The sequence below is a fragment of the Salmo salar genome, chromosome ssa10 (genome assembly GCF_905237065.1).
Source record: "Salmo salar chromosome ssa10, Ssal_v3.1, whole genome shotgun sequence".
Classification (NCBI taxonomy): Eukaryota; Metazoa; Chordata; class Actinopteri; order Salmoniformes; family Salmonidae; genus Salmo; species Salmo salar.
This window is the reverse complement of record NC_059451.1, coordinates 117,483,991-117,505,801: the sequence shown is the minus strand read 5'-3', so window position 1 is coordinate 117,505,801 and position 21,811 is coordinate 117,483,991. Positions and strand designations below refer to the sequence as shown.

General features: G+C 41.0%; 2 protein-coding genes and 1 non-coding gene across 3 annotated transcripts; 2 read left to right on the top strand and 1 right to left on the bottom strand.

Moving 5' to 3' along the window:
* The first annotated feature begins 7,593 nt into the window (after window positions 1–7,593).
* On the top strand, window positions 7,594–13,265 carry LOC106561682 (small nuclear ribonucleoprotein F). The gene is made up of 4 exons (XM_014125865.2): window positions 7,594–7,788; window positions 10,729–10,854; window positions 11,124–11,188; window positions 13,011–13,265. Exons 1-4 carry the CDS (start codon window positions 7,786–7,788, stop codon window positions 13,078–13,080), a joined length of 264 nt encoding a protein of 87 aa, XP_013981340.1. The 5' UTR covers window positions 7,594–7,785; the 3' UTR covers window positions 13,081–13,265.
* Window positions 13,266–14,937: 1,672 nt separating this feature from the next.
* LOC106561695 (coiled-coil domain-containing protein 38) lies at window positions 14,938–21,532 on the bottom strand. The gene is made up of 16 exons (XM_014125903.2): window positions 21,424–21,532; window positions 21,269–21,337; window positions 21,102–21,167; window positions 20,644–20,735; window positions 20,279–20,441; window positions 19,975–20,042; window positions 19,599–19,762; window positions 19,019–19,099; window positions 18,353–18,531; window positions 18,071–18,152; window positions 17,854–17,947; window positions 17,389–17,540; window positions 16,989–17,124; window positions 15,977–16,179; window positions 15,465–15,558; window positions 14,938–15,186 (listed from the first exon to the last, which is right to left on the bottom strand). The coding sequence occupies exons 1-16, from the start codon at window positions 21,464–21,466 to the stop codon at window positions 15,079–15,081; spliced, it is 1,794 nt and encodes a 597-aa protein (XP_013981378.2). The 5' UTR covers window positions 21,467–21,532; the 3' UTR covers window positions 14,938–15,078.
* Window positions 18,881–18,969, top strand: trnay-gua (transfer RNA tyrosine (anticodon GUA)). Its single transcript is given in 2 exon segments — window positions 18,881–18,917; window positions 18,934–18,969. It is a non-coding gene; the product is annotated as a tRNA-Tyr (tRNA).
* Window positions 21,533–21,811: the final 279 nt, after the last annotated feature.

Below are 21,811 nucleotides of genomic sequence, written 5' to 3'. Positions count from 1 at the left end.
CACAGTACGACAGCGAGATAATAAAACATTTTTAAAAATAAGAACATCTATCTCATCATTGGAGTTACATCGTAGAGGTCATTCATATGGGCACGGCAGACATCAAACTGTTTTTTACTTTCATTTTGAAGCTGCCCAGAGTGGATGTCGTTTTTATGGTCAGAAGAAACTCATTCCACTCTGAGGCGCCTGTATACTAGACAGTACCTTTCCCGGCATTACTCCTGAACCTGTATAAGCACACATTATAACACGGTTCATACGGTTCATATGGTTCAATGGTCACGGTTCATATGGTTCACACGTTTCATATAGTTCATATGGTTCGCACAGTTCATATGGTTCACACGGTTCATATGGTTCACACGGTTCATATGGTTCACACGGTTCATATGGTTCACACGGTTCATATGGTTCATACGGTTTATATGCTTCACACGGTTCATATGGTTCAAAGAGTTCATATGGTTCAAACGGTTCATATGGTTCACACGGTTCATACGGTTTATATGGTTCACACGATTCATATGGTTCACACGGTTCATATGGTTCAAATGGTTCATATGGTTCACACAGTTCATATGGTTCAGGTTCATACGGTTTATATGGTTCACATGGTTCATATGGTTCATACGGTTTATATGGTTCACACGGTTCATATGGTTCACACGGTTCATATGGTTCATAGGTTCATATGGTTCACACGGTTCATATGGTTCACACGGTTCATATGGTTCACACAGTTCATATGGTTCACACGGTTTATATGGTTCACACGGTTCATATGGTTCACACGGTTCATATGGTTCACACGGTTCATATGGTTCACCGGTTCATATGGTTCAAACGGTTCATATGGTTCACACGGTTCATACGGTTTATATGGTTCACACGGTTCATATGGGTCACATGGTTCATACAGTTCACACAGTTCATACGGTTCACACGGTTCATATGGTTCACACTGTTCATATGGTTCACACGGTTCATATGGTTCAAATGGTTCATATGGTTCACACAGTTCATATGGTTCGCACAGTTCATACGGTTTATATGGTTCACACGGTTCATATGGTTCATACGGTTTATATGGTTCATATGGTTCACACGGTTCATATGGTTCACACGGTTCATACGGTTTATATGGTTCACACGGTTCATATGGTTCACACGGTTCATATGGTTCACACGGTTCATATGGTTCACACGCTTCATATGGTTCATACGGTTCATATGGTTCACACAGTTCATATGGTTCACACGTTTCATATAGTTCATATGGTTCGCACAGTTCATATGGTTCAAACGGTTCATATGGTTTACATCTGATGAACAATAGACAATAATAGCATCAACAGCAGCTGGAGGAAAACATCATTGCAATGAAATACCACTACCTCTACCCAAGCCTTTGGCTATGTCTCTTATAATGGACCTTCCTTCATTGTAACTGAAAACGGATTGGTTTCTGTCCAAAGCATAGACACCAGAGATGGTCTATAATTGTTGTAACTGGGTTTTTAGACTCCTTATACAGGAATTCTACCCTATTCTATGTCCATGCCCTGGCTGTTTATCAACTTGTAAATCCCACCACTCATCACCCTGTCTGTGTAGTGTGTTTGTGGTTTGTTTGGCTTGAAGTTGCAGTTCATTTGTTAGATTCCTGGTCCTCAGACACATCCTTTGATAGGTTAATACATGTCATCAACAACCCACCCAGTGGAGCATTGAGACTATCCAATAATTATCTGTACCCATATCTTGGATCCTAACACAGGTATGATTTTGTGTCACAGCCAAAGATATATCAAATCAAATCAAATCAAATGTATTTATATAGCCCTTCGTACATCAGCTGATATCTCAAAGTGCTGTACAGAAACCCAGCCTAAAACCCCAAACAGCAAGCAATGCATGTGAAAGAAGCACGGTGGCTAGGGAAAACTCCCTAGGAAAAACTCCCTAGAAAGGCCAAAAACCTAGAAAGAAACCTAGAGAGGAACCAGGCTATGAGGGGTGGCCAGTCCTCTTCTGGCTGTGCCGGGTGGATATTATAACAGAACATGGTCAAGATGTTAAAATGTTCATAAATGACCAGCATGGTCAAATAATAATCATAGTAGTTGTCGAGGGTGCAACAAGCACGTCCGGTGAACAGGTCAGGGTTCCATAGCCGCAGGCAGAACAGTTGAAACTGGAGCAGTGCACGGCCAGGTGGACTGGGGACAGCAAGGAGTCATCATGCCAGGTAGTCCTGAGGCATGGTCCTAGGGCTCAGGTCCTCCGAGAGAGAGAAAGAAAGAGAGAATTAGAGAGAGCATATTTAAATTCACACAGGACACCGGATAAGACAAGAGAAATACTCCAGATGTAACAGACTGACCCTAGCCCCCCGACACATAAACTACTGCAGCATAAATACTGGAGGCTGAGACAGGAGGGATCAGGAGACACTGTGGCCCCATCCGATGAAACCCCCGGACAGGGCCAAACAGGCAGGATATAACCCCACCCACTTTGCCAAAGCACAGCCCCCACACCACTAGAGGGATGTCTCCAACCACCAACTTACCGTCCTAAGACAAGGCCCGAGTATAGCCCACAAAGATATATAGCCTAGGTTACATCCAGGGGAGAATGACTACCCCCTCTCACTGAAGCCATTGTTAGCAGAAAACAGCTCATGGAAAAATGACAATCTTTGTGTAAATAAAAACATGTTTCAAAGACAATCATGATACCAATAATTGCTTCTTATGCATGTCCTTAAACCGCATATTTAAAAATCGCACACAGGAGAAGTACCTCGGGCGGCCTTCAAATTGAGTTACTCATTGAAAGGGGTAGGCACTGGTTTAGCTTGCGACGTCACTCCTGGAGTAGCTCAAACTGCGCATGTTACCTTTCAATAAGATGCCATCTTAACCGACTTCATTTGACTTCAATGCGCTATTGAGTCTTCACATAGGAATGAATGGTGTCATGGATCGATGGCTATTGCACGTTCAAGCTGTTTTTTATTTTTTTTTCTTTGGTCGGTGACCATCGTTGGTCCCTGCCTTTCAACGCCTGTTACATTATGGGATAAAACAAATTGTGCGACTTGCGCCTACATGTCGACTGCATGGACTTTACAAAAATCATGTGATCAAAAGTGACGAAGTTTTGACTGCAGTTGCTCTTAACCGGCTTCATCCTGGGGAGGATCATAGAGATAGATAGAGGACTGCAGCCACGGCCTGCCTTGTTGGAGACTCATAGAGATAGATAGAGGACTCAACTTTATATCTGTGTCATTATAGCATCTGTGAGCGTTTCATATGGGGGTTGAAGCCATGTTTATTTCGGGCATTATAAAGAAAAACCTTTATAAACAATGGAAACACTGCCATGTTGACGTGAGAAATGCTGTTGGAAGACCACATTAGTGTCTGACTTTCAGCTGTCGCAGATGCACCTCTCCCGACTTTACTCCTCAACCTTCGGTGATTTGGACACTGATGTGGTTTTCCAACAGCAAGTCTCAGTGCAACAGGACAGTTTTCCCATTGGTAACAAAAAAATGTCTTTATAATGTCGAAATAAACATGTCTCCAACACCCATATCACATACATATTTCCTAGTTTTGATGTCTTCACTATTATTCTACAATGTAGAAAATAGTACAAATAAAGAAAAAACCCTTGAATGAGTAGGTGTTTCCAAACCTTTGACTGGTACTGTATGTGTGTGCATTGTACAATCAATTAGTGAGAGACCTGGACGGATTGGCAGTCTGGCCCTTCGAGCGTCTTTTATTGGGGTGGGCTGGTTGAAAAAATACATAAATAATATACGTACATAAAACATAAACATTTTTTTAAAGTACACAAACATTTAGGCACTAGGCTACTTGTAATATAGCCTAACAAGTCATTAGATTGGCTTTTATAACACATATGTAAGGCAATAGCCATCTACTAGACATTTATACAAAGCTTTTTAATAAACAAAAGTCAATATGTATTACAATAAAAGGTCAATTCAGGGACTGTCTGTGTATTTTAATTGTTTTATCAATGTTTATTCGCTTCTGAATCTGTCTCTTCAGCCCAGCCCATGAGTTTATGAGCTGAATTAAGGACTGACTCTGGTATCTTATTACATTACATAGCTACCACCACTGAAGGCTGGAAAGTCCCGCCTATCTACAGCTTATTTAATTCACTGAAAGGACCGTCCATTCTTGGCAGAATGATATGCATATGCATGCGGCACTGTCAAACGAAGCACAACGCTGGAAATCTATCCGCATCCACATAAACTAGTCCCGGCATCGTTTTTTGACAAACACAGAAGGTTATATATTGAATTAAATAGAAGAAAACAGAGAGAGGAAGAGAATGCCAGTTCCTTAATGTAGCCATTGGCTGTATTATACAGCCAAAACATCAGGGAACTGGCTCTCCTCTCTCGGTTTTATTCTATTGAATTATATGTAGCCCAATATTTAAACACTCAGCTAAGTGGGCTGGGGTAAAACATGAAATATGTAGTTATTATTTAAGTCCCGATACTCAACTGGCGGTCCACAGTCCAGAACAGGGTCAATACGGACAGCGGGTCCCAACTACAAAAAAACAAACGCTCTTCGACCATATAAACACACATAAGACATGGAAAAATGTGTAGAATTGCAGGAAATTAACTTTAAAAGAGGAACCAAATTCTCTGCCCCATGCAAAATGTGTAGAATTATGGGAAGTTAGTTTAAAAACTGCAACATTTTCACTCCACATTCAAGAGGGGTGTGAACAGTTTGGTGTCGCAGGGGTTGTGAGGTGGGGGTTTGCTACTACGTCGACAAATGACAATATCTATCTGGACTTTTACCACCGAGGAAATTTGTGTGACCGGACCGTAACGTCTGCTTCCAACTCACACTCTGAAACACGTAGATCACCTGAACGCCGTCCCTCTCCAGATCCCCGACACCTGAATTCTGATCACCTGTTCACACACCTGTATGTCATTATCACACACTATTTAGTTCAGTTCTTTGCACCTCATCATTGTGAGGTATTGTTTGTTTTGTGACACACTTCTTTTCGGAGCGCTGTTTTTCTACGTAATTTAATCCTCCTGTGTATGATAGTGAGGCAGGCAAAAACGAACAACGCCTTTTGCCTATTCCCTGCCTGTACTTTAAGCCTATCGGATTTCCTGTTATCAACATATTTCCTGATCTCCCGGACGACGTTACTAGCCTTTTCCCTGCCTGTACTTTAGCCTTTTTGGACCCCCTGTGTATGACCTTCTGCCTGCCCTTGGACCCAGCTACCTGCCTTCTCCTGTGTATGACCTTCTGCCTGCCCCTGGACCCAGCTACCTGCCTTCTCCTGTGTATGACCTTCTGCCTGCCCCTGGACCCAGCTACCTGCCTCCTCCTGTGGTCCTTTACCAATAAACACCTGCTGTGCCCTGCGCTTGAAACCAGCTCTCTGTCTCCCCTCGTGTTCATTACATGGACCTTCTCAAATAGTACTGGAGTAGCCCTGTTATAAGCCAATGGTCCTGTATAAGGCATTCATTCACTGATTTTCTTATTTGTCTAATATATGTGTTAATTCATTCACAACTAGGACAGGTAACACTTTATTTTATGGGTCTATAATAAACCATTTATAAGGCATTTATAAATTGTGCGTTCACCATTTATGAATCATTACTCCCACATTAACAAACCATTTACTAATTATTAGTAAAGTATTTTTGCAGTCCCTAATCTAAAGTGAGTGCTATTTATACTTTAGAAATGGTTTATTATTGACCCTTAAAATAAAGTGTTACCTTAGGATGTTGCTGGGCCCTGTACAGGCAGTGTGGTCCCCCTGGTCTTCTGGTCCCAGTGATGCTAGGCTTAGCAGCACAGACATATCGGCTGCTGCTGCAGCAGTCAAGTGTAGTGGACATGGAGAGAAAACAGAGAAAGAGGGAGAGAGAGAGAGAGAGAGAGACTTACTGCTGTTCTGCCATAGATCAAGACAGTTAACCCCCAACAACTGCTCCACGGGACGCCTCTCTGATTCAGAGGGGGCTGGTGTGGATAAAATGCCAGGGCTGAATTTTTGTCCCAGTTCGCCCCTGGTGAGAGAGAGCCTCAAATATCACATTAATTTGTACATATCCACTGTATACATGAATTGCGGCAAAGTTATTTCCTGTTTCAGTCACGTCTTTGGTCACGTTTGCATGGGTCAAACAAAAACACCTTAATCATCAAGGGTGCTCTCAAGCAGCTAGATGTTCTTTACAATTCGGCCATCAGATTGGCAACCAATGCTCCTTATAGGACACATCACTGCACTCTATACTTCTCTGTAACCCCGTCGCAAGACCCACTGGTTGATGCTTATTTATAAAACCCTCTAAGGCCTCATTCCCGCCCTATCTGAGATACCTACTGCAGCCCTCATCCTCCACATACAACACCCGTTCTGCCAGTCACATTCTATTAAAGGTCACCAAAGCACACACATCCCTGGGTCGCTCCTCTTTTCAGTTCGCTGCAACTAGCGACTGGAACGAGCTGCAACAAACACTCAAACTGGACAGTTTTATCTCCATCTCTTCATTCAAAGACTCAATCATGGACACTCTTACTGACAGTTGTGACTGCTTCGCGTGATGTATTGTTGTCTCTACCTTCTTGCCTTTGTGCTCTTGTCTGTGCCCAATAATGTTTGTACCGTGTTTTGTGCTGCTGCCATGTTGTGTTGCTACCATGTTGTTGTCATGTGGTGTTGCTACCATGCTGTGTTGTCATGTGTTGCTGCCATGTTATGCTGTTGTCTTAGGTCTCTCTTTCTCATGATGTGTGTTTTGTCCTATATTTTTTATTTTTAATCCCGGCCCCATCAGGAGGCCTTTTGCCTTTTGGTAGGCCGTCATTGTAAATAAGAATTCGTTCTTAACTGATTTGCCTAGTATAAAGGTTAAATAAATACAATAGAGCCTTCCACAATGCAGGCCATGGCTGCCGGAGGAGGTTGGTGAAGAGCAACTGCAGAAACTTGCTGTCGACTGCAGTCAAAACTCCATTACCTTTGATCTCTTGATTTTTATCAAGTTCATGCAGGTAGACACGTTTGCATGGGACAAACAAAAACACCTTAATCATCAAGTCGGACAATTTCTATCCCCATAATGCAACACACTTTGAAAGCTGGGGATTGACAAAAGTGATCCGCTCGAAAACGGCCAGAGACATAGAGAGAGAATTTGATCTATCTTGTGTCAAAAATCCCATGACATTCACAATGAACTACAGTACAGCAATAGCACAAGCAACAATCTGCAGTGAATTTAAATGTACATTTAAATAAACATTCTAAAATTACCAACATTCTTTAGACTACTATGTGGCTGCCAATATCGATTATCATAATATAATTTACATCTTTAAAAGGAGATTCAAGTTTCCATAAAAGTTTCTCTTATGTTATTCAAATCACTCACAATGGTTGGGAGTGTTGGCTACTTCAATCCATTTGAGAACATTACCTCCTAGTGGTCACAACTCAAACTGCAACTGCTGTTGTCTAGCCCGGCGAGCAAGAGAGACTATATTATAAAATTCCCGTCTGTTTTTCTCTCCGGTTCTGTGGCCAATCAGGATGAACAATTACAAAAACTGAACCAATCACAGTGCTGTTTTGTACGGATCAGAGTTCAGAGTTCACCACTACTTCCTGTATCCAATAACGGCGTGCAATCGTCGTTGAAGCTCACACAGAATCAAAATGGTAAATATTCTAGACTATATTATGAGGTGTTTGATGAGGATTGGTAATATATGTAGTGAACGTCCAGGCATATCATAGCTAACTACTCAAATTAAAGTTATCATAAATTCGCATTATGCGCCTTTGTTGTGATTATCCAACTTGCTAGCTACGGTAGCTAGTTAGGGTGGTAAGATGTACTTTGTTGTGCTTTGCACTGCATGTGAAAGGCTAGTTTGATTATCTAGGTAGCTAGCTGTGAGATGCAGCTGTAATGTGTTTGGGTCCTGGATGCTGGTTGTCTGAACAGCCGTGGGATATTTAAGCAATAAGGCCCGAGGAGATGTGGCATATAGCCGATATGCCACGGCCTTATTTCTATTATAAACTGGCTACCAACGTAATTAGAACTGTAAAAATAAATGTTTTGTCATACCTGTTATAAACATTATAAACTGAGTGGTTCGGGCCCTGATTACTGATTGGCTGACAGCCGTGGTATATTTAAGCAATAAGGCCCGAGGAGGTGTGGTATATGATCAATATAGCACGGCTAAGGGCTGTTCTTATGCACGACGCAACGAGTAGTGCCTGGATACAGCCCTTAGTCGTGATATATTAGCCATATATCACAAACCCCAGAGGTGCCTTATTGCTATTATAAACTGGTTACCAATGTAATTAGAGAAGTAAAAATAAACGTTTTGTCATACCCATGGTATACAGTCTGATATACAATGGCTGTCAGCCAATCACCATTCAGGGCTCAAACCACCCAGTTTATAACAGACCATATACCGTGGGTATGACAAATGTGTATCTAATGCTCAAATTACATTGGTAACCAGTTTATAATAGCAATACGGCACCTCAGGGGTTTGTGATATATTACCAATATACCACGGCTAAGGGCTGTATCCAGGCACTCCTCGTTGCGTCGTGGGGAAGAACAGTCCTTAGCCGTGGTATATTGGCCATATACCACATCCCCTCGTGCCTTATTGCTTAAATATAACCAGTTAATTATCGTTAATATTATGACTATAATATAATTAGGCAATAAGGCCCGAGGAGGTGTGATATATGGCCAATATACCACATCAAAGAACTTTGTCACATGCGCCGAATACAACAGGTGTAGAAATGCTTACTTACAAGCCCTTAACCAACAGTGCAGTTCACGAAAGAGTTAAGAAAATATTTACCAAATAAACTACCGTAATTTCCGGACTATTAAGCGCACCTGAATATAAGCCGCACCCACTGAATTTTAAAAAAGATATAATTTTGAACATAAATAAGCCGCACATGTCTATAAGCCGCAGGTGCCTACCGGTACATTGAAACAAATTAACTTTACACAGGCTTTAACGAAACACGGCTTGTAACAAAAATAAATAGGCTTTAACGAAACACGGCTTGTAACAAAAAATAACAAATTAGCAGTAAGCTTTAGTTGTCTTTCTGCACTGAGTCAATTCCTCACGCTGCTGTTTCCAACGTCTTATCATTGACTCATTAAGACCAAGCTCCCGTGCAGCAGCTCTATTTCCTTTTCCAACAGCCAGATCAATCGCCTTGAAAGCTGCATCATATGCATTTCTCCGTGTCTTTGCCATGATGAGGGTGACAAAATGACTACCGTAATCAGAATGATGGGAAGTTTAAAAGCGCTCGATTTAATCTAAACAGTAAACAAAAAAGTTGTTTGACCTTAACCCGTTCGGCAATTTCATTGGTCTAATGAAAGCTTCATGCCGCCAAAAAACTGAGCACGTCACACAATGTGGTTTTTTTTGGGGGGGGGGAGAAAAAAAATTGAAAGCGGGAAAAATCCATATTAGCCGCGAGGTTCAAAACTGGGAAAAAAGTTGCGGTTTATAGTTCGGAATTTACGGTAAAGTACAAAAAAATTGAAAAAGGCTATATACAGCGGGTACCAGTACAGAGTCAATGTGCGATGTACAGGTTAGTCGAGGTAATTTGCAGCCACAACTGTCAGTAAAAATGTCCATGATGCATACATAATAACAGCAAGTGTAAAAACAAAGGGGGGGTCAATGTAAATAGTTAGGGTGGCCATTTGATTAATTGTTCAGCAGTCTTATGGCTTGGAGGTAGAAGCTGTTAAGGAGCCTTTTAGTCCTAGACTTGGCGCTACAGTACCGCTCGCCATACCAGTTGGTGATGCAACCGGTCAGGATGCTCTCGATGGTGCAGCTGTAGAACTTTGAGGATCTGGGGACCCATGCCAAATCTTTTCAGTCTCCTGTTGTCGTACACTATTCACAACTGTCTTGGTGTGTTTGGACCATGATAATGCATTGGTGATGTGAGGGAGAGGTTGTTGTCCTGGTACCACACTGCCAGGTATCTGACCTCCTCCCTATATGCTGTCGGTGATCAGACACTGTTGTGTCGTCAGCAAACTTAATGATGGTGTTGGAGTCGTGTTTGGCCACGCAGTCGTGGCTGAACAAGGAATACAGGAGGGGACACATTTATTTTATTTATTTAACTAGGAAAGTCAGTTAAGAACAAATTCTTATTTTCAATGACAGCCTAATGTTTAACCTTGTTCAGGGGCAGAACGACAGATTTTGTACCTTGTCAGCTCGGGGATTTGATCTTGTAACCTTTCGGTTACTAGTCCAACGCTCTAACCACTAGGCTACGCTGCCGCCTTCTAAGCACACACCCCTGAGGGGCACCAGTGTTGAGGATCAGCATGGCAGACGTGTTTTTGCCTACCCTTACCACCTGGGGGTGGCCCATCAGTAAGTCCAGGATCCAGTTGCAGAGGGAGGTGTTTAGTCCCAGGGTCCTTAGCTTAGTGATGAGCTTTGTGGGCACTATGGTGTTGAACGCTGAGCTGTAGTCAATGAACAACATTCTCATATAGGTGTTCCTTTTGACCAATAACATGTTTTTTGATAATGGCACATGTGAATGTGATTTCAGAGTTTACCACTGAATCCCAAACCGTTCCTGAACGGTCTGACTGGCAAGCCCGTGATGGTGAAGCTGAAGTGGGGCATGGAATACAAAGGATACCTGGTGTCCGTGGACAGCTACATGAATATGCAGGTGTGTGTTTGTGTGTGGACCAGAAAGATGCATACAGTAAAATATGTGAAAACATCACTGAAATGCATAATTCCCTACAGCTGGAGTCCCTCATGCGCACACAGATGCATCTAGAGAGAGCTTGCCCATCTGAATCTCTAGCTAAGCTATATGGCTCTGGTTGCATCACTGTGGGCCATTCATTTAGTTTGATTAAAACAGGTGTACATTTTGTACAGCATTCATATCAATTTATAACATCTAACAATATATTGTCTCTGATTTTATAGTTGGCCAACACTGAAGAGTATGTGGATGGAGCATTGGCTGGTCACCTAGGAGAAGTGCTCGTCAGGTAAGTTCAGTGGAATACTTTTTTGTTTACTTGTACTTCGCAGAGTTCATGATTAAACACATTAGCCTGGTCTCAGATCTGTTTGTGCTGTCTTGCCAACTCCTATGGTCATGGATTGGAGTAACGATGACCATAGGAGTTGCAAGACCGCACAAACAGATCTGTGACCAGGCTACACATAAAGGCTTTTAGAAAGTATTCACACCCCTTGACTTTTTCCCCCATTTTGTTGTGTTACAGCCTGAATTTAAAATGTATTACATTGAGATTGTGTCACTGGCTTGCACACAATACCCCATAATGTCAAAGTGGAATTATGTTTACAAATGTAACAAAAAAAAATATATATGAAAAGCTGAAATGTCTTGAGTCAATAAGTATTCAACTTCTTTGTTATGGCAAGCCTAAATTAGTTCAGGGATAAACATGTGCTTAACAAGTCACATAAAAAGTTGCATGGACTCACTGTGTGTAAATAAGTGTTAAACATGACTTTGAAAGACTACCTCATCTCTGTACCCCACACATTCAATTATTTGTAAGGTCCCTCAGTCGATTAGTGAATTTCAAACAACGACTCAACCACAGAGGTTTTCCAATGCCTCGCAAAGAAGGGTACCTCTTGGTATATGGGTATAAACTATAAAAGCAGACATTGAAGGTCTTTTTGAGCATGGTGAAGTTATTAATTACACTTTGGGTGGTATATCCATACACCCAGTCACTACAAAGATACAGGTGTCCTTCCTAACTCAGTTGCTGGAGAGGAAGGAAACTACTCAGGGATTTCACCATGAGGCCAATGGTGACTAAAACTGTTACCAAGTTTAAATGCTGTAATAGGAGAAAACATTGAAGTTGCTCCACAATAATAACCTAAATGACAGTGAAAAGAAGGAAGCCTGTACATAATAAAACTATTCCAAAACATGCATCCTGTTTGCAATAAGGAACTAAAATAAAACTGCTAAAAATGTGACAAAGAAATGTACTTTATGTTCTGAATACAAAGCCTTATGTTTGGGGCTAATCCAATACAACACATTACTGAGTACCACTCTTCATATTTTCAAGCATGGTGGTAGCTGCATCATGTTATGGGTATGCTCGTCATTGACAAGGACTAGGGAGTTTTTTTTTAGGATAAAATATACGGAATAGAGCTAAGCACAGGAAAAATCTTAGAGGAAAACCTGGTTCAGTCTGCTATCCAACAGACACTGGGAGATAAAATCACCTTTCAGCAGGACAATAACCTAAAACACAAGGCCAAATATACACTGGAGTTGCTTACCAAGACAACATTGAATGTTCCTGGGTGGCCTAGTTACAGTTTTGACTTAAATCGTCTTAAATCTATGGTAAGACTTGAAAATGGCTGTCGAGCAATGATCAACAACCAACTTGACAGAGCTTGAAGAATTAAATAATATGTAAATATTGTACAATCCTGGTGTGCAAAGCTCTTAGACTCACAGCTGTAATTGCTGCCAAAGGTGATTCTAACATGCAATGACTCCTCGGTGTGAATACTTATGTAAATTAGAGATTTCATTTTCAATAAATTAGCAAAAAAAAAATCTCTAAACATGTTTTCACTTTTATCATGGGGTAGTGTGTGTAGATGGGTGAAGGGGAAAAAAATATATATATTTTGAATTCGGGCTGTAACAAATGTGGAATAAGTCAAAGGTTATGAATACTTTCTGATAGCACTGTATCTCCATTGTAATTGCAGAATTAGCACAATGTTTAATTTCCTTTCTGACATACCAGCCCACGGTGAGCTAACAGTACACTATTTTTTTCCCCCTCCACACAGATGCAACAATGTCTTGTTCATTAGAGGGGTAGAAGAAGAGGAGGAGGATGGTGAAATGAAAGACGGTTGAAAGATGCATGCTACTGCAAGCTTCTTTTTGATGTCTGGTTGCTAATCTAGTTTGCTGATTTGTTGCCATTTTTGATGAAAACATCTGAGAAGCAGTTGTCTTTTTTTATATGATGATGAAGCAAGCTGTTGTGCCCCTTTTGAGCACAAGGATAATAAAATTGTGCATATTGCACTTTTCAGTAATATCTTGTATGGCATTATTTTGTGCAATTTACCTACTTTCTATCTGTAAATTATCATATTTAGGAAACAACAGAATATACAAAGGTAAAAATAATTGAATTTGATTTATAATGAAAGTATACAGTACATTTTAATTAACAATCTAACTGTTGTATAGCATTAGATAATCTTGTATAGGCCAAATCAGTGAGTGAATCTAAATGCTCCTTGGTGACCTGGGCTAACTGAAATATAGACCTAATGTACAGTACCAGTCAAAAGTTTGGACACCTACTCCTTCTAGGGTTTTTATTTTTAATATTTTCTACATTGTAGATTAATAGTGAAGACATCAACTATGAAATAACACATGTAATCATGTTGTAACCAAAAAAGTGTTAAACAAATCAAAATATATTTTAGATTCTTCAAAGTAGCCACCCTTTGCCTTGACAGCTTTGCACACTCTTGGCATTCTCTCAACCAGTTTCATGAGGTAGTCACCTGGAATGCATTTCAATTAACAGGTGTGCCTTGTTAACTTGTGAAATGTCTTTCCTTAATGCATTTGAGCCATTCAGTTGTGTTGTGACAAGGTAGGGGTGGTAGACAGAAGATAGCCCTATTTGGTAAAAGACCAAGTCCATATTATGGCAAGAACAGCTCAAATAAACAAAGAGAAACGGCAGTCCATTACTTTAACACATGAAGGTCAGTCAATACGGAAAATTTTAAGAACTTTGAAAGTTTCTTCAAGTGCAGTTGCAAAAACCATCAAGCGCTATGAAAAAGCGGACTGCCACAGGAAAGGAACACCCAGCGTTACCTCTGCTGCAGAGGATAAGCTCATTAGAGTTACCATCCTCAGAAATTGCAGCCCAAATAAATGCTTCAGAGTTCAAGTAACAGACACATTTCAACATCAACTGTTCAGAGGAGACTGTGTAATCAGGCCTTCATGGTCGAATTGCTGCAAAGAAACCACTACTAAAGGACACCAGTAATAAGAAGAGACTTGCTTGGGCCAAGAAACACAAGCAATGGACATTAGACCGGTGGAAATCTCCTTTGGTGTGACGAGTCCAAATTTTAGATTTTTGGTTCCAACAGCTGTGTCTTTGTGAGAAGCAGAGTAGGTGAACGGATGATCTCCACATGTGGTTCCCACCGTGAAGCATGGAGGAGGTGTGATGTTGCTTTGCTGATGCAACTGTCAGTGATTTATTTAGAATTCAAGGCACACTTAACCAGCATGGCTACCACAGCATTCTGCAGCGATACACCATCACATCTGATTTGCGCTATCATTTGTTCTTCAACAGGACAATGACCCAACACACCTCCAGGCTGTGTAAGGGCTATTTGACCAAGAAGGAGAGTGATGGAGTGCTGCATCAGATGACTTGGCCTCCACAATCACCCGACCTCAACCCAATTGAGATGGTTTCGGATGATTTGGACCGCAGAGTGAAGGAAAAGCAGCCAACAAATGCTCAGCATATGTGGAAAGTCCTTCAAGATTGTTGGAAAAACATTCCAGGTGAAGCTGGTTGAGAGAATGCCAAGAGTGTGCAGAGCTGTCATCAAGGCAAAGGGTGGCTACTTTGAAGAATCTAAAATATAGATTTGTTTAACACTTTTTGGGTTACTACATGATTCCATATGTATTATTTCATCGTTTTGATGTCTTCAGAAAAGTTTTTTTTTTTTTTTATAAGAAAAACCCTTGAATGAGTAGGTGTGTCCAAACTTTTGATTGGTACTGTATACAAAAGCTCATATAAAATCAGTCACTGTCTTATATTGTCTGTGAATACTGATGGTTTAAAAATAATCAGGCAAAGAAGTACAAGGCGTCTTCTTGCTCTCTAGTGGTCAGCGCGTGTGTCTTGTCCTTCTTGATCTCTGATGGCTTCGATCGTGGCATCAGCCTTCTGCCCGTCTACAAGCCAGAGAAAACAGCATAAATGGAGACTGGCTCACTATGCTGTGTATCAAACTGTCTGTTACAGTTCTGTAATATTAGGTGTCATTGCAAAGGCATTTGGTCCTGGAAAAGCATGTTTCATCAATACACAGTGTTGCAAAGGTAGATACTGTTTTCTAGGTTGATTCTCTATGCCCACCAGTCTATAAAACAGTCTATATTTACTCAAACTGTATTATAGCAATCGATAGGTGACCTGTTTGTGCACAGTTTGAACCAGTGACTACACTAACCCTCTTCTTGCTGACTGAGGTGGCTCTCTCCAGAGCCATCCGGAGTCTCTCCTCCTGGTGGCGTTTCTTCATCAACAGCTTCTCCTCACGCATCCTGAAAGGAGATTAGAGAGAGGGAGCACAACAGCCTTTTATAGCCTTCTCCCTGAGATTGCTGAGGAAGTTTGGGATAATGAATACTCTGGTCAACTTCTACCGCTGACCGCACAATTGAGAGCATTCATCCTGAATGTGCATTACAGTGTGGTATGTTGTTGGCAACTATTAATTCAATCAATCACATTTATTTTATAAAGACCTTTTTACACCAGAAGTTGTCACAAAGGTTGTGTTTACTCAGGCAGACCAATTCTGATGTTTTACCCAATTATTGGCAAAATAGGTGATTGGTCAAAAGAACAATTAGTGTGGGAAAAATACCAGAATTGGGCTTCCTGTGTAAACGCAGCCAAAGAGCTTTACGGTTACTCGTCGGTGTATGACCGCAAAGAGCTGTGAGGAAGGACACATACTTGAGCCTCTTCTCCTTCTCCCTCTGGGTGCGGACGGTGTCAATGTTGTCCGGGGGCAGTGTCTCCAGTCCGTCCATAATGTCCTGCATTCTGCTCTCGATGTTGGCCAGCATGTGAAGAGTGCTGATATTGGAGTCCACCTCTCCCACACACACCCTGTACACTTCCTTCACCTTCTTGTGCAGCACATTGAGCATCACATCCTGTGATAAGGAAGAGGTGAAATTGACTACGAAATGGTTTAATCTCAATTTTGGGTGCGTTCGTAAATTCACGCTACACCGATTTCAGAGCACTCGTCTGAGTGTGCCAGAGCACAGAATAACAGATTAATTTACGAACGCTCAACACCCGTTGAATATGGCAGTTGTCAGTGAAAAGGCACAATGAAATTGTTGCCAGCAGCACAGGTACAGTCACCAACGCTCTGGATAACATGAAAACAGCCTAACCAGCTCTGCTAGGGAAGTAAAATGGTCAGAGTGAGGTGGTCTCTCATTTGTGTCTGGAAGTAGCTAGAAAGCTAGCCAACGTTAGCCAGTTAGCTTGGGTCCTTGACAGCCGTTGTGAGGTCAGAACACTCGGATCAGCCCTACTCCTCGACCAGAGCATCCAGTGTGCGCTCTGAACGCTCCGAGAGCAAAACGCTCTGAATTTACTAATAGACAATCTGACAACGCTCAGAGTTTACGAACGCCCAGAGCGCATTCTGAGCACACTCTGGCACTCCAGATTGAATTTACAAACACACCATGTATTTCCTTTGAATCCTTGCATCCTTTTTCCTAGTCTCCCTCTCAAAATGCAGTGGGAGGAAAAGGTCTGGGGAGATTGAGGTACCTTTGGATCTTCTTCTCTGATGCATTTTAGGAAGTAGACCAATGAATCAAATCAGCCAATCAAAGGCGTCCACATAACCTGCTGATGCAATTTCGTCACCGAGAGTGATACCGATCATCAAATGCGCTCATCCATTGGGGCCTGCAGCAACGACGTGGACAATAGTACTAACCTGTTTGTCAGCTCTGTACTCTCCGTAGGAGAAGATCCTGGACTTGAGCTCCAGCTCAGAGGTCTTCTCTTCCTCCCGCTGGATGGTGTTCTTCAGGATGTCTACCTGCTGTAGCAGGATCCGTGCCTCACTGTTCCTGTACATTACACACAAATAAACACACCACATGCTGTTAGCACACACATCTGATAGGGATGGACACCTGGCTCGTGTTTATTAGGCATGAAATTAACTGAATAAAAAAGGTGAAGTTGCCCAAGGAGAACCTGGACTCGTCGATAAGAAAAACACTCATTTTCGTTTCCGTTGCATGCTCTGAGGAACACAGCGCTGTTGTATTCCGGAGAGGACTTGATTCAAATAGGGAGTATAACAGCATAGATTACGTGCTCTTCCTTACATTCTTTCCTGTGTCAACTGGATGGTTTTGCGGATCTCATCCATGACCTCCTCTGTCTCCTGGAAGTTCTGGATGTAGGACAGGTTCTGCTCCTCCAGATCAGTCAGCAAATTCAGCATGTCCCTGGGGTTGGAGTAACACAACTCTGGCTCCTTGGAGGAGAGGAGCCACAGCAGAGAACAAAATGGAAGCGCTAATGATGTCTGGTCCCAGTCGGATCAGTTTGTCTTAGGGGGTCAACCTCGTCTTCATTTGTGAAATAGGGTTAACCCACTTATTACGGTAGTTAGATATGTTATTTATGTATTATTTGTTTGTTTTTTTGCATTAGAGGCTTTGCTAAATTTACCTCCGGTTTACCCAAATGTTTTAACCACTACCCTGGTTGGTTACATACATTATGTCATCAAACACACCAATACTCAAGATGGTTCATGAATAAAAACAGGAACGTTTAATCCATACCTCGTCACTGTCTGAGGTCTCTGCTGTCTCTGGCACCTCAGGGATGGTGGACCCCTGTCTCTCCTGGTGGTGAAGGATGATGCTGACTTTGCCGCTGACAGGGCACAATCAAATGCACACACTAACACTGAACTATTTTCAATTTTACTTGTCAATTACATTGATTGATTTTATGATATAATCCACACACAAAAATATATATTCCCCATCCTCTTACCTTTTGCTTTGATGTCTTATCTGAGAATTTGTTGTGACTCTTGAATTGCGTCTGGCATACGCCGGACCTTTTTTATTTCTGTCTTGGAGTCAGGAAAATAATACATAATCTCAGATTTCTGTCAATAGATTTAGGGTGCGTTGCACCAACGTGGATTAACTCTAATCCTAGATTAATTTAAACCATTTTGCTGCAACACACCCTTAGCCTACTATTGCATATTTCCTATTTTACTCATTTTATTCTCACATAAATCCAAGGAAAGTATTTAAACTCCCATACCTTTGACCGATGAAGGAAGACAGAAAATGTTTGTATTCTCTCTCTCCCTCTGCTTGGTTGCTCTCCTGTCCTCCCTCTTGCGCTTCTGTTCCTCACGCCACTCCATGGGTCCGACGGCCATGAGAAACGTTTTGTAGGTCTGGTACTCCTTCAGGATTTCTTGATACTTTGAGATGTCGCTAAAGGGGGATATGCTTGCATTATGTGGGATGACATTTACTAGCACTGAAAAAAAACACATGTAGACTCACTTCCACTCCCCAATGGAAATGAATGAGTTCAGCGCGACGGCGGCGGCGTGTTCTCTAAACGTAGCGTAGCTAACGCGCATGCTAGCTCATCCATTCTGAAGAAACCTAACGTGGTTAGGTAGTTTTCACTACTATATTAGCACCACTAGTCAAATATGTTAAAACCGAGCAGCGTTACTGGGGGGAAAAAATACTGAAAATATTAAACATTTTGCAACTGTCGATTTCCTCTGATGTCATCTTTAAATATCTGATTTATTCAGCATCATTCAGCGTCCCTTCGATAGCTCAGTTGGTAGAGCGGAGGACTGTAGTTGGAATCAAGCTGAAATCCTTAGGTCGCTGGTTCAAATCCGGCTCGAAGGAGACACATTTTGATATTTTCCTTTCTAGTATAGCGTACATGATACAGTACCTTTTTATCGCCATCATTTGTACTGTTACTTTTTTAATTTCTGCTGTTTTCTCCATTTTGATCATAGTCTCTTTCTCTGCCCTGGAAAGAAGTATAACAGAATATACATGTGATGTTTTTATTTAAATAAAATAAAAATAAATGTATTGTTCACATACACGTGTTTAGCAGACGTTATTGCGGATGTAGCGTAATGCTTGTGTTTCTAGCCCTTGACAGTGCAGTAATATCTAACAATTTCACACCATATACCCAATACACACAAATCTAAGTAAAGGAATGTAATTAAGAATATATAAATATATGGACAAGCAATGTCAGAGCGGCATAGACTAAGATACAGTAGAATAGTATATAATACAGTATATTCATGAGATGGGTAATGATTAACTTATTGTAACATTGTGCATTTACCATGATCTACCTGTGGTGGACCTATCACGAATAAATTAACTGCTGTAATTATTACTGTAACCTACCGGAAATTTGTCAATCAGGTAGCTAGAGATATTTTAAAAGCTAATACAAAATCATGTGTAGGCTACTATTTATTGGTAATAAAAATGATAGGCCTACTAACAACTTGACAGCTTCCACTGATCTTTGGTCGTTTTCCTTGATGAACTTTTCAAAGGCGACTGAGTCCTGTTCCAGATGTTTCTCAGCGTGTCTGATCAACTGAAGCTCTATCACTGTGTCCTTCTCCAGCTTCTTGATGGTGTCTTGCTTCACTGACAGAGAGTACTATAGAGACACGGATAGAGAGAGAGCCTGGAATTCCTTAAAAACCTACTGTAGAGATTATGTCTCTTCTACATCAGAAATGATGGCTTTATTAAAAATTCATATTGAATTGAAATTAAATTGGCTTTTCATAACTACGGCACTGCAGGTGTGATTGAATTCATTACACCTAGCCACAGCTTATGTTACATTTTAGACTATAATTGTTTTACCTGCTGCATAAACTTTTCTCGCTGTTTAGACAAGTAGTCCCTAATGTTCTCCCTCTCTTGACTGCAACCTGCAAAACGACAATAGATAATCTGGTCAACACTGCTGTCGAAGTCCAATAATTTAAATAAAATAATGATAGATACTCCTATAATAAAATATATAGTAGACTATACTTTTATCATAGGTGTACCTATTATACAATCATCTTAATTATAGGACCCAGACAGCAATGCAAATACATTCATATTTAGATAATTAAAATGTACATTTTGATTCTAGACTGTTGTCTGTCATATACAGTACTTTTAGTGACCACGGTGGCACATGTTGTTTTTTCCCGTCTGCATTTCTCTGGTTCGGAGATGGTGTCTTCCACAGCGCTCCTCATGGGGGCAGAGCGGCACCTGAGTCGGGACAGGTGGGTACTCTTCATCTGGGTCGGCAGGCTGCTGAAGAACTTCTTCTCCTGAGAGAGAGCAAGAGAGAGAGCGAGAGAGAGAATTGCAAAATGGTATTCCTGTAATCACTTGTGATAGGCCCACAGGCCTCGATCTGAAGACCCGGCATACTGTGGTAATCATGGCTCAGATTCTATTTGTATTATTTTCTATTATAGTCTAGAGATGGATGCATAAAAGTCCCCGAGGGTATTACAGTAGCCTACGTACTTGTTGTTTGATTACAGAGTCGATCTCTCTCTTTTTGAAGAGGTTACGATCCATTGGAAGCACAAACGGGTTGTTAGCTTTTCTGTCGTTATCTGCATATCAGAGATAAGAAAAACATGTCTCCATGGCTGGTGTGTATCCATTAAACCAGTGGTTCTCAAACCTCTCCTTGGATCTATTCCAGAGCTAGCACACCTGATTCAATTTGTCAACTAATAATCATGCCTGTTGACTAGGGCAATCAGGTGAGCTAGTTCAGGGCCACAACAAGATGGTTAAATGTCTGGGGGTCCACAAGGAGAGTTTTGAGAAACACTGCATTCAACAGTTCAACAAATATCCTATCAAAGTGCTTTTAACAAGATACAAATAAATACAAAATAATAACATTATCATGAAAGTAAGAACAATGACATTTGCCATTGTTCAATTATTTGCATGCATATGTTAAGCGTTACCTGTACTATTTCTTGATTTCAGCCAAACTGTATCCAATGTTGGCTTTGCAGTCTCCTCAAGACTTTCTTTAAGAAATTAGATGTTTATTTGTTTCTTATTCATAATAAACATTTTAGTCACAGTAAAAATCACCCATAAATTGTATATTTGTCCTCAAATTAAATACCTGCCATCCCACACCTTCTCCTTGAGAGGTATTCAGCATCAGGAGTGTGTTTGGGAGAACTTATCTTCACTGAAAGAACATAAATGGTATCATAACATGTCAACAAATAAATCTTATATATAGAAAAACTAGCATCTGTTTAAATGTTGGCTTACCTTTCTTTATATCAGGCATGCTCAAAGGGGAGCGAATGTCCATTCTCACTTTGTGTTCAGAATAGGTACTATAACTTACAATAATGAATATCTGAGGGAATGCAATAACAAATACTTTTCAGTTTGCAGTCAAAAATAGTGACTACTTCTATAGTGTAAATAATCAATAGCCTACATCTTATAGTTTTGCATTGGTTAGAATGTGAATCTGGTGTTGCTATTCAGATCCCAGTGTTAAGAAACAAACGTTCAGTGCAGGTTATTGTTGTTTACAGAATGGGTCTAATGCCTGAATCCCTGGTTTTATCTCTGTCCACTTGCCTTGAAATGTTTTCTCCAATAGCTTTCTTGGGTGAAATGTCTGATTTGTTCCAATCTCTGGGCATAT